The following is a 15,140-nucleotide window of genomic DNA, read 5'->3' as shown; positions in this document are numbered from 1 at the left end:
TACCTATTACTTCTTCGATCGTGGAGTTTTATGGCTTCTTAAAAAAACAAAAACTGCAGCATGTACTAGCATCATTGCATTCAAGAAACTGTTAAGATCTACGTGATTACACACTTCTATTTAATATTATACAAGAATTACCGCACACGCGTATGTGAGCTCTGATGTGTGCATATTTCGTTGTTTTAATCACATTTGATTTTCGAACAGTTCTAGAAAAACAGACAATGATAGCGGATCTTCAAATGATACGTTCATATTTGTCAATATAGTTAAAATAATTTTAAACGGTCAATTGAAATAATTTTATATATTGCAGATATGTTTAATAGTGCAACACATAATGGAATAAGAATAAAATATGTTTTTATTGTAAACTGTAATTGTTCTGGGAGTACCGTGTCACCGTGCGAAAACTATTGAGAAACACTTAACAGCGGATCATCTAATAGCATTTTATTTAGCTTTGGACAGTCGCATGTTTCTTTGTCGATCGTTCTTACAATTTTTGATCCTTGAAACCGGAAACGGAAATAGTAAGTCTACTTCGAAGAGAAGATAATATTAAAAGATAATAAATTTAAATAGTCGTTCTCATTTAGCATGATATTTAACGAATGAGATTACCGATGAATATTCGAGAGATAATACGTGGAAATTTTGTCCAAATCTTAAATCTGCTTTATGTGAACTGCGAGATTGAATATTCTAAAAAAAAAGGGGAACAATAAACGCTATACCAGTCAAGCGTTTTTGCTGAGCGCACTGTAAAAACAATTCTCGCATCCAGCGAATACTTTCGCGACATCTTTCAACAGAACGATTGATATGTGAGATTTGAAACACCCGTTTACGATTTCGTCTTTTTCTTCGCAGCATCCCATTCTGCATGCTCTAGATCGCGACTAAATTGACGCACTTTAATCAGCCTCGGACGACAATTGTATCTAATGCTCTTGTAATCCAGTGCACGCTATCCGGTTAATTTCTTGCAACGAATGTAGACCCGTTTCTCGTCTTTTTTTTTTTAATTTCGGGCTTCCTACTCAATTCATTGCCGGTACAGACACTATATGGGTCCATTTCCGATTTCCGGATCTATTTCTCCTCCCTCTTGCCCTCCTCCCCCTAGTCTGATCCAATATATATTCCGCTGTTCACGCGCGACTTGACTCTCAATACAAAAACTATTCACCTCTTTTTTATTTTTATTTAATAAGTGTCTCACTCTTGTCTGTTTATGGAGTAAGGTTCACACGCCTCAAATAGTCACACGATTTCTCTGTTTAATCCTAAAGAATTATTCTCCTTCGTTTTCTTTTTTGTAGTGCGCTATAGAGATGTGTATCTCCTTACGTACATATTACGTACGGTATTATGTACACGTAATATTTCGTATATGTATGCGAGTAGAGTACTAATACAGCACTTCCTTGCTGCAGTTTCTTTTTCTTTTTTTATCGTTTTATCGACATAAGTAGACAGTGGCTAAATAGTGTCTATCAGTTAGCAGTGGTAGTAAGAGTACAGCTTCCTTTGTTTCTTTTGTATACAATTACTTTGTTCTTTCCCTCGCACTCGTCTCGGAGCACAGTAACAATGTTATATATATATATTTATTTATTTATAATATTTATATATTAATGCGTACTCTCTTAGGCCCGAACCGGCAGATTAATCTTAGACCGTTCGTACAGATTAAACTATAAAAACGTCGACATTCGGTCTATGACTACTCTACCATTGGAATGTTTTGACCTCTCGTACGCATTCTCTCTCCTTACACTCTTGTGGCTATTATATAGTATTTATATTTATATTTATATATATTGAGTATGAGACGTGTGTTGAAGATGTATAAATAATGACAAAAAACTAATGTCTCTCTTACATGAAAAATAGGTACTTTTTCTTTTTCATTTTCTCTCTCTCTCGTTCTCTCTCTCTCTCTCCCTCTCGCACGCGTGTGTAAGTGTTCATGTTTACATATGTATATGTATGAAACGCGTGTCTAAACTCTTATGTGAAGATATATGTACATTGATGTATTCGCGATAACGAGTACGCGTCAACTAGAAAAACGATTGGCTCACTCTTTTTCAATCGTGCGCCCGCTAATGGAGTCTCGTCATCATACAAATAAAAATAACATTCGGGCGTTATTTTTAATAGAGGATGATCGATTTATTTCTCACGCAGAAGAGAACACCGCAATCTCGAATTTGAGAGAAAATAAAAGCGAATAATTGCGTTCGATCGCATGCTTACTAATATCGAAAGGACCCCCTTTAATCCTAAAGAGCACAGCCGCATAAACATACTTTATTTAAAAGAAATATGTTAACTTCATTAATTTTATATGTAAAGTGCGGAAAGAAAATAATCTTTTTAATGAATTTGATAAAAATATGTTTGTTTTGTTGTAATTTTATAGAAATTCAGGAATGTTATGTTGTAACATGATGCTACAAATATACTTGTGCTCTTCAGGATTAAGAAGAAAGGAGCACAGATTAGGATTTATAATTGTGTAAACTAAATAGTATTATAATTATCTTTTAAAAACTTCTTTAGCCGAATGCTAGGAGGTATTTGAAATGAAATATTCTGTTTGATTTCGGTTAGCGTCTATAAAATACGCAAAGCGAGATCGATCGGTATGGTTCAATTGGCCTCGAAGATATTGGTATTTATAAAACGTTATTTAAAACGGAATACAATAGATCAAGCTCCGGGAGGATTATGATGTATAAACTGCTTGTAAGTATCGGTTTAGTTGGTGTCAAACCATTTCGTATGTAAAGCTGAACATTATAGGGTTATCTTGCAACACGATATTTAACCACTATGCATAATACTTCATATATGTGTATAACTGTATCATTTTTTTGGTAATTTATTTAGTCGCCTAATTATGCGGTAGTGGTGTAGTAATCATTGCAAGTAATAATCGTAACAATAATAATAATTTATTACATAGTATTTATAGCTTTTTTATAGTACATCGCGTATTTTCTTGTTTTCATTTCATAAAAAGATACTTTGCTCGCATTACGCATATAATTCATTCATTGACATGTAACCACAGCGGCCCGAAGGACTCTCAACAAGTAAACACAGCCTTCAGGCCCTCGGTAGGATTTGTAGAACCGGTTAATTCTTATAATCGCATTTCAAACTCTCTCTCTCTCTCTCTTTTTCTGGATTCGTCCGCAGATTCTTAAACGCGCAACCGTAATTTCCTTCTTACCGATCATATTTCTGTACCAGGACGGTCTATCCGACATTGAGTCGCAATATGTAATCATCACTCGCGGCTTTAATGTTATTATAATATAAAATGAACTGAAACGTAACAAAATAAAGGAGGATCTATCAAAACAAGCGGAGTCATGGAACGCAAACTTATTTCGCGTCTGAAATCAGAAAAAGAGCCTTCACCGATAAGATATTTTTAATCCATCTTATGTGAACCTTTCCCCTTTGTTCTTGTATTTCTTTCCCCGCACGGAGTATTACGATTTGTTACTTATTTACGCGGCTCTAATGCAGTACGAAGCTAAGGATAAATCGCGTCAACTTAATCGGAGTACTCTGATCTTACGACGATTTCTCTATGTTAGTTGTTGCTTTAAAAAAAAGAGCAATCTAATTCTTCACGTAGATTATATTGGTTTTTTCTTCTTTCCTAAAGTGCGAAACGTCAACTTGCAAAATCACAGAGAATTACGCTCGTTACACTGTTACTTAGGATTATACCTAATTTTTTTCCCCACGATGTGGGCTACATATTCTCTATAAACTTCTAGGCCTGCTCTTCGTCGTCTTTGAGATCTTCATTCTTCGCTGCGTCCATCCATCTTTAATATTGCATTTGATGCGACGCGGCGATTGTTCTCAATGAAGAGACACGGCGTAAAATGGCTCCATGTTCTCCAATCGAGATACAGATATTTCTTCTTTTTTCTTCCTTGTGCTCGTAAAAGATTAAAATTTCGCGATTCTTTGGAGTTGCTTCGTCATCATTTTCTAAATAAAAGGAGTCGAATCAAGTTTGAAAGATAAAGGGGCCTAAAATGTAAAAGTTTTTCCTTTATTCTTCAAACCTTTCCTTTCCATCATGGAATTATTTTGCGATATATGAAAATTTTTTCATGAAAATTTTATATATCATTAATAGTATTTATACATTATTGTACTATTTTATTTGTTCGGAAATCTGTATCATAGTTGGAGTATAGGATTCGATTTCGGTGGTTTTGCGGTCCTGGACGAAAATGCCGTCAGATTAATATAAGAAGGCGCTATAAATCGATTGCTAAAGGACTACTGGCATGGCCGATATCTATGTATAGACCGCTGCTATAGGATCGCCCTAGCACCGGGCACAAAACCACCATAGTTATCCTATCGATGAGATAAGTTCTTGTGGAATAGAATATCATTCTTCCAACATGGAGCCGTTAGTATCTCTGCATATGCTAGTAAAACGAGTGTCGTCATTGATACGAATCTTTGTGGAAAGTGTCGCTCTTGTGAAAGATCCTCCGTCCTTCTCTCGTAAGTTCTTGGCTCGCGAAATTGTTCTCAGACTTTGGTCTGGGTAAGAGGCAAGCCGGCAGCGTTCTGAGCTCCATACTATGTACCTGAAATGACAAATTTTATTAAGATGACACGCATATGTATCTATTTATTTCTATAAAGATACGAGAAATTGCAGAATATTATTTTATTTATATTATTTGTTCAGATTAAGAATAAGTTGCAATCGGTAAGATTAAGGATTCAAATATGTCGAATAATAATGTATTTTTTCTTTTGGTTGAGAGAAGAAATGCTATAAAAAAAGGCATATATTCATAGCTTAATTATAAATTTTACGAATGTCATTTATTCGTATACTTACTGATTCTTCACTGGCGCTGGCATGCGCGGCCTGCTCCGCGAGCGCATTTACTACGGCGTTTATCGTTTTTGATTCACTGCCAAGATCTTCCTCGCGATGAGCCACCAGGTTAGGATTCTTCCCAATTTTGTTTAACCTACAAGAAGAGTATGATTAAGCGTAGGGAATGTCGCACAGGACATAACCGACTACTATTCACATCAAATTCTAAACCACTTAGCAGCACAGTGATTCGTCCCTTTCGTGGCTTTATAACACCCGCCGCTTATCTGTACTCAACAGCCATTATTATTTGTTTCGATACTACTTGCACTGCTAAAGGTAGTCGAATGAAGTAAACTAATAAAAAAATCATTTATTTTTGTCACACTAATCATGGAATTTTGAATAATATGCGAATATATGAAACAAATAATAAAATAAATGATCTATTAAGACCGTATGTGAATATATAACACATAAGAGTATAAAGCTTGTAACGATCGAAGCTGAATCTTAGATGCTTAAATAATTTTCATGTGAATTTATATCAGTAAGTAGTCTTTTGAATTGCGCGCCGAATTAATTGTTTTAAATGACTATATATGTGGTATATAAATGTACATGAAAATTATTTAAGTGTTTAAGATCCAGTTTCGATCGTTATAGACTCTAGACTTTTATTTGTTGGATAAAAAATAAAATAGTAATCTCAATAATCAATTTTTATTTAAGAAATTTTTAGCTACTTTATTTTTATTTTTAATTATTAATAAAATATTTACAAACTATAAAAATATGATTGCTATTGAAAATATTTTTAACAAGTGTGTTTTTATAGCTTGTAAATATTTTAGCGGAAATCTCGTAACACTGAGAAAATAATTTATAAATTTATAATACAATTCTTTGTATAATCAAGTCTGCATAAAATTGGTTTGTATGTGGACGTGTGACAAAAATGATATTTCAAATAATTTGTAAAATATGTTATGCCAAATTATAAATAGAATATTATCATGTATAGAATATTATCATGTAATGAATGTGTCGAGAGTGTAAAACTTTTGTCACGATGTTGAATTATAATTGTTATTTATTCACTCGGATAATATCCGATTTCATGAAATATGCACTATATTGGATATTTTCCCTTTCATGCATGTGAATATAAAATGAATTCCGATTATTCGAAATATCGTCGTATTAAAGATATTTCGAACGGATTTAACCCTCTCAACTCATTATAAGTATCACCTGAAAATTCCGTAAAATGCATGATGTGCACGATGTGTAATTTTATTCCTGTTTACACATTTGATAAACAACAAGAATTAAATAATATATCATGCGCTTTACAGAACGCAGCGTCATAAGTTAGTGCGCTTTTATCATAAATTTGTCTCAAATTCTTCCCAACTCCCCAACTATCTCGCTCAAAATTCATAAAAAAATTAATGAGCGACAAAAGTCGCTTTAAATTTTTCTTTTGATAAATATTTCTTTTGATAAATATTAACGTATGTGTGTGTATGTGTGTGTAAAACAAGCGTCGAGTTCTAACAAACACATACGAAAATCGTATGTTGAAGCGAGAGCGACATGATTTCCAGGCAGCAAATGACTGATCTCCGTTTTGTCGGACAGTACGAAATGCTCAAATAAAGTAGATGGGAGTGGGAGTGATGATTGACATCTATTAGCACACCAACTCGATAGAACAAACCTAACCAAAGCTTATACCTCTCGGCGGCAACACTCTCCATCGTTCTGCGCATTAGGGGATACTGGTCCAATACGGCGTTGAAATGGTCCACCGAGAGGCTGAAGAGATTGCAATAGGTCTCCGCTCGGACCGACGCCACCCTTCTCGCGTTTGTCAACAGACAGATTTCACCGAAGTAAGACCCATCCGATAACGAGGTCGCTACTTCGCCGTTTGCCATCACGATATCGACTATGCCTTCTTGTATGAAGTACATTTTTGAACCGATTGTACCCTCCTTAATGATGATATCACCTGCAATGATGTCACACACTTGAATATCACGCACGATTCCTGAGCGACGCACGAGAAGATTCTTCCTCGTATTACGCCCAGACGTTTTATTTAGCGAATAGGAAACGCATTTATGACATTTGATACCTGGCTGGAAGACTTCGTATCTGAGTTTCGTCACGACATCCGAGACGAAATTCGAATCGGCGTTGGCGAAAAAGGGCACGGACGCCACCAGCGATCTGCAGTTGTAGTTTATCACATCCTGAAATGAGGCATGATTTCAATAGACATATTTGCATTTTCTTTAATCTAAATATGGTAAATCTTTTCGATGCCTTCTAAAAAATCGATACTACATTGAATATTAATATCATCAATTGGAAAGAATAAAAGATTTCTTAGATTTTCTATCCGCTTTCCTTGAAATATTTTCGTGATATATAATATTTTCTCAAAATAGGTTTTTTCTAGAGACTGATATTATGTTGAATATTAGTAAATTTATTCACGTTGCTTGAATTCTCAAAAAAATTTGCCTATAAAATAAAATAAATATATATTCATGCGTTGAAAAGAGAAAGTGCAAAGATTCTGAATGCAAAAGTGCACGCGAATAGTTTAATATCATTAATTAGAAAGGATGAGATTTCTTGGATTTTCAATTTCACAATTATCAAAATATTATATGTATATCATTTTTAATCTCAATTAAATTTTTAGTCTCAATTAAATAAAGTATTTTATATGAATCCTGTCGTACTTCTCTCAATTTTTCCGACAGTTCTCCAAGGATCAGTTCCTCATCGAAGAACTTTCCTTGATACCGATGTTCGAAGTACTCCGTGATCCTCTGCCTCATTTCTCTCGGTAGTTTTCGATAGGCCATGTATTCCTCTACTTGTTTCACCTACGAACAAGTCAGGCAGGAATTAAATTTCGGTAAACTCCGAGCGAGTTACTCTCGCGCGATTATATTGGCATTGTTATAGATGTGTTATCTACCTTCTCGCGGTATTGTCTTCTCGAGGAATCGAGAGATTGAATGAGATTCGTCGCGTGTCCGAGGAAAAGAGCGTAACACGTCGCACCGCTGATCATGCTGAGCATGGTGAGCCACATGTCGGTCAAGGACTGTGGCGGAAACCTACCGTACCCGATACACAGCATGTGCGACATGGCTTTGAAGAGGGCCCACGAGTATTGTTCCAGCCAAAATGAGTCCTGCAAGTAGGCGTCAGGTTGTAACACGGAAATACATTTTGCAAATCGATCGCTAATTTTAGCACAAAGTGCACAGCGTTTGCGCGGAGCTTCGCCCGATTTCTTGCTCCTTGAAAAGTCACTTCATGATTGCTAAACCGCCAAATAATTTTTACGTATTAGTCGCCTACAGTTTTATTACTTATTTTTATATATTGAAAAAAGTATTCTTGTTTATAAGTAATTAAAAAAATTGGTATATTAAGTAATGTAAAAGAGAAATTAATTGAAGATAACGAAGATAATGAAAATAAATTGAATGAATGTTGAGCTTTAGAGAAATTAAATAATTAAAAAAACGATATATTAAATAATTTTTAAAAGAAAAGAAATGAAGAAGATAATAAAAGTAAATTGAATAAAAGTAAATGTAGAGAAACTGATGTTAAACAGATTATTTTTCAATCCTGGAATTGTGTTTATATTAATTTAATGATTATTAAAATCGTAAACAGTGTATTGTAATACATTGAGAGAAATGAGTTTGTTATTGGAACAGTGATAACAAATGTTACTAGAAATGTGATGAGTTGAGGAAAACGAATCGATCAATTATTATTGCGAATCGTTTCTCATTATTTGTCAATGTAACAAATAATACGTGATTTATACAACACAAATCACATTTGTTAAACATGATTTGTCATTGTACCTTCCGTAAATAATCAGTATGGCTGGCAAATAAAAATCTATCCAGCAGATACATGATTGCTTCTATTACTAATAATAATTGATTGGAAGAGCAGACTAGCATCAGTCTCCATGACAGAAAAATTTTGTATTCGTTTTTAGTACTGACATTTGTTGTCACAAATCATTCGTTGCAACTGGTAGTTTGTTAAATTAACAAAATCTTTTTTCTCAGTGTATAATATCGTTAATTACTCACTTGTAACTCGTTAATGGCTACCCATGAATTACTGGGAAATCCTTGAAGCATAGGGACCAGGAATTGCAGGCAGCCACTCCAATGGCCGATTAGGAGCATCATACAGATCAGGTTAAAAATCCGCATGAACACCGACGCCATATTCAGGAACTGCCAACAACAATGTTAAGAGTTTTATTCTCGTGCCGAATCGGGCGCGTCGGAATGTTTCTCACACGTTTTTTTTATCTCTTCTCTTGTTTATCCAAAGCTCCGATTGCGTAGTGTACAGCAAGTAAGCGAGTGTTGCACAAAAACGCGGTAGATATATAATTCATTGAATACAATTGGTTCTATTACTGTTTTTGCTCAGATTTAGAATAATGAGTAAACTACGTGACTGAATCCGTCACTAAGATCCGATCGTTTATTGATAATTATTCAATAAATATTTTGGTACAAATTCTGTAGAAAATGAAACTGTTTTTATTCTTTAACTAATCATTCATTCGCTTATGAAAAAAACAGCAAATTTTTAGATAAAACCGTGTTTAAAATCGAAATTCAAGATTTTTTGCGAAATTTTAAATTATTTTTAAATTAATTTCTTGCGGAACTATTAGTTACTTAACGGAGTAATTGATTAAAAAATCTTTACTATAGACAAAATGGATAAGACAAAATGGATATGAATCAATGTTCAAATTCAGATCTTAGCGCAGATATACCCAGTGTCTCAAAATTCGCGAGTCAAAATGCTATAGCAAGAAAGTTTTCAAAGGAATAAGTTGCGGTAGTTTTTAGGACATAAGGTTAAAAACTGGCCAATCATAGATAGTTAAACGATCTATTCATTAATATTATCTATTGATAATATTAATTGCGCATGTTATACATACAGACAATAAACAAAAGATATTGCGTATAAGGTTGTTGCGAATTAGTTGATATTGTTAATGAAAATGTAACGAATAATATAAATTGATAATTTATCGGAATTATATCGCTACTAATTTGTGTATCATATCAATAGAAGATATGAATAAGATATAAATAATTGCAAAGTGACATACATATGAGCCATTATTTTATTATAATAATTCTAATCTTTTTTTATTTATGTATCTTTCGATTCTCTTTAGTTTTTAATTAATCGATTTTTAATTTCATTAAAAATTAAAAAAAATTATTTTACGTCAACATATCAATGTTATTGATATGTGCGTAAATAATTTTTTTATTTAAACAATTAAATTCTAGATGGTCGATTATTATTTATCAATTATTTATTTATTTGTCAATTATTTATTTGTCTTTATTAGCTGTAGGATATCTCGTATTGCATATATTGATTATATATTGATTTTCATCGTTTATTATTCTTATTTTTGTAAATAAGTCGATCAATAAAAATAATTAATTGTTTAACTTCACTATAAAAACACTACTATATAGTGATACTCAAAATTCCATATTTGTTTAATAAAAAAATCGTTTACATTTTTTAATGTTTTTTCGTTAAAATTTTTTATTGTATTGGCTTAATTTTTAATCCTTAGAAATCTAAATGAGTATTTTATTAATGAAATTTAAATATATTCACTCATATAACAAAAAATATGTATGTAAAACACTTTCATAATAAATATAAGAAAAAAAATGTATTATTTCTTATATCAAGCACTAGTGAAAAAATAACGATATTTTTAAATTAAATATTCACTTGCATATGCAATATCTATAATATTTTTTTAAGCCCACTTTTAAAGTTTTTGTATGACTAATCTTGTGCTTTGCACAAATAGAGTAAGCCTTAATGTTTTTTTAACTTATCATAACAGTCAACAAATTATAGAAATATCAACATTAAAAAAAAACTGAATATATCCAGAGACGTGGGAAAAATTTAAATTTGTAATTCATAATCGAGCGAAGTTTAATCAGTTAGTTTAAAATTATTGAAATGTAATGATAAACGAAATTATTTCACTTTAAAATTCACATAGTCATAAATCAACAAGGTATATATGTAAGTAAATAGTAAGTAGTATAATATTAATATTACGTAAATAATAAGTAGGTGTATCAGTAGGTAATCAGTATACTGTTGAGAGAAAAAAATTAATAGTAAGTAATATTAAGAGTAAATAATAAGAAAAAAATAAAATAAATTTTTTTATTTAATTTAAGACGCAACAAACGGTATTATACCGACATTATATATGCACATAATCTTTTGTCTGTGAATGAAATGTGAGATCATTAACAATGTCAATGTGCGATTCACGGACACATGGCCCTTTAATCATAATTGGTTAAATCTATAATTTAAATTTTTATATCTTAAAAATCATCTTGCTGTAGTATTTTAACTCATAAATTTCGGAGTACTGTATAGTTTGAGTGAGAATGTCACACTTTTCCTATGTTGTCATCGTCGTTCTCATATTTTTGAAATTCTTTCTTTTTTCGTCCGTTAAGAAAAGCATGCTACATTAGAAAATACGCATCACGTGGCACACAAAAGAACAATTCAATATAACCTAAAACGTTGATAAATAACTGGTTATTCTACGAATGCTCTAACAAAAAATATCAATCATTTGCAACTGATTGGGCCAAGATTCTCAAACCGCTTATGCGCCAAATGTTCATGATAATATTCATGTTTATGATAATATGACATACATAAAAAGGAAAAAAAAGAGCCAGAATCAATCGACATTCTATCATAACGTCGATATAGTTCGTTCGAATCCAAACGTGAATTATAAATTGCTCGGCTCCAACGTGCGCAATAAGTACGATATGGGAATCCGTCCATAAAATAAAAAGCTGGAGAACACGCGGAGAACGCACCGACATGGCTAATTTACCGAGTTAACCCTTCGAGATTCCGATCCATATCTTATTTTGATGATTATCTTTCACATGGAGAACTGCATCGTCTTCTCAATAATTAATACGCACAATTAAGTAACTTGTTTCTTCTTTTCCTAGTAATTGTGCGTTGAAGTGAAATATTAACAGAGATATGTACAATATATAGTTTTGGGGATGCTGGAGAGACCACATTATCGACATTAATAAAAATCTCTGAATTAACTAAATGCAAAAATTAGGAGGTGGTACAATGGACTTTATACTAAAATCGAAAAAAATTAAAACTTAACTTTTTTTCGATTTTAGTATAAAGTCCACTGCACTATCTTTTAATTTTGCGGCTATTTTAATCCATAAAAAGATTTTTATTCTGTTCAGACAATTTGGAGATTTTTATACGATTGTAATGTAATAATTTTGTCACTCCAGCATCCCCATTCATTAATAGCAATGAGTCCAAATTTCTGAATTCAGATATATTTTGTCATTTATTTTTCTATACGTACGAATTTTTATAAGAGTTTTTTATATGTAAACAGAAATTTATTTAGAAGTTAATTTGATTTTATTTGTTATAAAGGATTCGGCAAAAAGCGATTGATAATACTCGAAGGGTTGGTGGAGTCGGGTAGTCTCAGCGTCCTCCTATTAATCGAGAGATAAGGATAGAGTTATCTAAGGATCATTGAAGGTATCATGAAGTGCGACTCATGTTCATGTATGTACATAATGTATGTACATATGTGGCGATGACATATATATTTGCTTCCGCACTCGTATGCGTGCGGTACTCGCAACGAAACGCGACACGCGCGCTGCAATAATGACTGTGTCATGCACTGTATTTGATCTTTGGTGTTTGAGAGATTCCGTTCGGATACTCCGTCGGTGGCGCAAATGAATTTCCGATACAGAATATTGCGCCGTCGATGGGGCATGTGCGAAGAAAATTCTTCCGAGCCCGTTATGCGGCGACAAACTGAAGTTTCCGAACTTAAACGCGTTTGCCCAACACCCTCAAGTAGTTAAAATCTTCAAGTTTTCTCTTTTTATCGCTCACCATATCTATCATACTCGATGCACTTTCGTGCTCTTATAACTTACGAAAGTTTGATACTCTCGCAAAGAAAATTCTTGCAGGACTCATCTCAGATGAAAAATTAGTGTCGGTTAATTTATTAATAAATCTAAGCGAAGTAAAGCGAGGAATAGGTGAAGCTGTTTACGAGATTCTTGTCGAGTCTTGGGCAATCGCGATATAATGATCTTGAAATCGTACGGCAGTGGGACCTGTCCCCCTGTATAACAGTTAGGTAATTATTCTTGCACTTAAACCGCAGAAATGATAGAGCCATTGCAATACCGACAGTAATGACATAATGACATATAATAAGCTCAAACAGATGTGTTATCTTGTTGAAGATAACTTAGTTCCATGCATTTTGGAAAAATTCCATACAATCTTTCTTTATTTTGTCATGATAAAATTGCAGCAATAAATGCTTATGAAACTTATAAACGAAAAATATGTAATTCAGGTTACATTAATTTATAATATGTTATTTTTTAACAATTAAGTTATCTAAATTAAATTAATCAGAATTTTTTTTATATCAATAATATAATATTCATAAGAGAAATTTAGTTATCAAGTTGGCTTGCATAGCTTTATCACTTGTGCGATTACGTCGGAAACCTAGTTATAAAAGAGTCGCATTTACAATTATCGTAGACATGGCCATTAACAGACAATGCAATAATGTAAAAGGTGACGAGAAATGCATCGATGCCCAATCGCCGTAGGATTTCGATGAAGGGCGGAGATCTGGTTATCTAAATGCGGTAAAATATATTAGGAATATACTGGCTAGTATCTATCGGGTGTTATGATACTCCATGGATGATGATCAATGGTAACTGTTTCTGCGCCTACGGGAAACAAGTAAGAAAACATAGGAAACTTACGGACTAGACCACATATAGCTCAATACATTACCTGGTCTACAATTAAAAAAGATCGTGTACACGTGATGTACACACGCGCACGCATACATATATTGTCGATGTCTAATGAGAGATGCGACATATATGTACGTGCGTGGCATGGTTTCATAAATTAACAAGAATAAAAAGAAAAGAAAGAAGAAAGAAGGAAACATAGGGTAAATGATACACTGTAACTCAACATCAACCTTCTCTTCTACGAGACAGTCACAGGTCTAGAAAAGATGAAAGCTTGATTCTGTTATGTCTCCACGATATGATTAATGAACAATCAACGATCAATGAGTCAGCGCACTAATTAACGGATGGCGATTGTAAGTGGCAACAACAAACGCTCTAAAACGACACCGGAACAAAAGTGAGTACTGCAAACTAAAGACACAACAGAGAACAACCGAGACGAGGTACGGGGTTTACGGAAGATAAATGTTTGTCGTGAGGGTGAAAGAGTTCCTCGCATTTCGGCCGAGACGAATTTGAGTGATCATGAGCGTAATGAGGGATGACGAACAAAACGCAGCTGCCAAACGTCACGTTAAGTCTCGCGCAAGCCAAGCCACACGAAGCGAGAAAGCGAAGTATCTTCGCTTTTCTGTTATGTCTTCGTTTTTCTTTTTTTTCCGAATTTGCAAGCACATTGATAGCAACGATATTACACAGATAAAAATGCACTTTCTCGGCCGAGAAGCAGCGATAGAGAGCGAGGAATGGACTGCGACAGAGCGGATAGTGGTGGATAAGACGCGCGGCTGGCGAGGGTGGTTACAAGGTGAAAATCGTTTGCAGAGCAGCGGTAGGGGAAGATAAGCGAGCTCTACTTTCATATGCATTGCACCCTAATTGTTATTCCGTTAGCGCTCGCACGTGTGATCTGTATCCATTTTCCTTCTGCATCTTTATATCTAAGGTAGCGATGCACACTTCAGGTTGATATACAGTGTGCAATTTGCAACAAAGCGACAGAGAAGGGACGCCCAATTACGTGCGCTCGTTTTCACAGGATCGTGCACACCGTCTAGCGATCAAAAGCGTTTCAAGATAGTGCGTGGAAACACAGGCGGTTTGCGGTCGTCCATCGGTTCCATCATAGGACGTCCATCATAGGACGCGGAAGGAAAAGAGAGGGTACATGATGGAAGGATCGAGGAGACGTAGATGAAACAACAAACAGTCAAGTAGTGAACGAAAGGAAATTAGAATGAGAAGACAGACAGAAAGAGAATAGATACAAATATATA

At 33.8% G+C, this 15,140-nt stretch overlaps 1 protein-coding gene across 1 annotated transcript in view; it reads right to left on the bottom strand.

Moving 5' to 3' along the window:
* Positions 1-4,499: 4,499 nt before the first annotated feature.
* The window catches only part of LOC105626073 (potassium/sodium hyperpolarization-activated cyclic nucleotide-gated channel 3), a 155,606-nt gene continuing 144,965 nt past the window's right edge, over positions 4,500-15,140 (bottom strand). Inside the window, exons 8-14 of the mRNA XM_012207387.1 lie at positions 9,037-9,186; positions 7,890-8,108; positions 7,648-7,794; positions 7,032-7,149; positions 6,629-6,905; positions 4,907-5,042; positions 4,500-4,646 (exon numbers count right to left, since the gene is read on the bottom strand). Of these exons, the coding sequence (XP_012062777.1) occupies positions 4,500-4,646; positions 4,907-5,042; positions 6,629-6,905; positions 7,032-7,149; positions 7,648-7,794; positions 7,890-8,108; positions 9,037-9,186 (1,194 nt within the window). The remainder of the gene's footprint in view (positions 4,647-4,906; positions 5,043-6,628; positions 6,906-7,031; positions 7,150-7,647; positions 7,795-7,889; positions 8,109-9,036; positions 9,187-15,140) is intronic.

The sequence above is a fragment of the Atta cephalotes genome (assembly GCF_000143395.1).
Source record: "Atta cephalotes unplaced genomic scaffold scaffold00001, whole genome shotgun sequence".
Lineage (NCBI taxonomy): Eukaryota > Metazoa > Arthropoda > Insecta > Hymenoptera > Formicidae > Atta > Atta cephalotes.
Note: the sequence above shows the minus strand (reverse complement) of the source record. Positions and strands in the feature narration are given on the sequence as shown.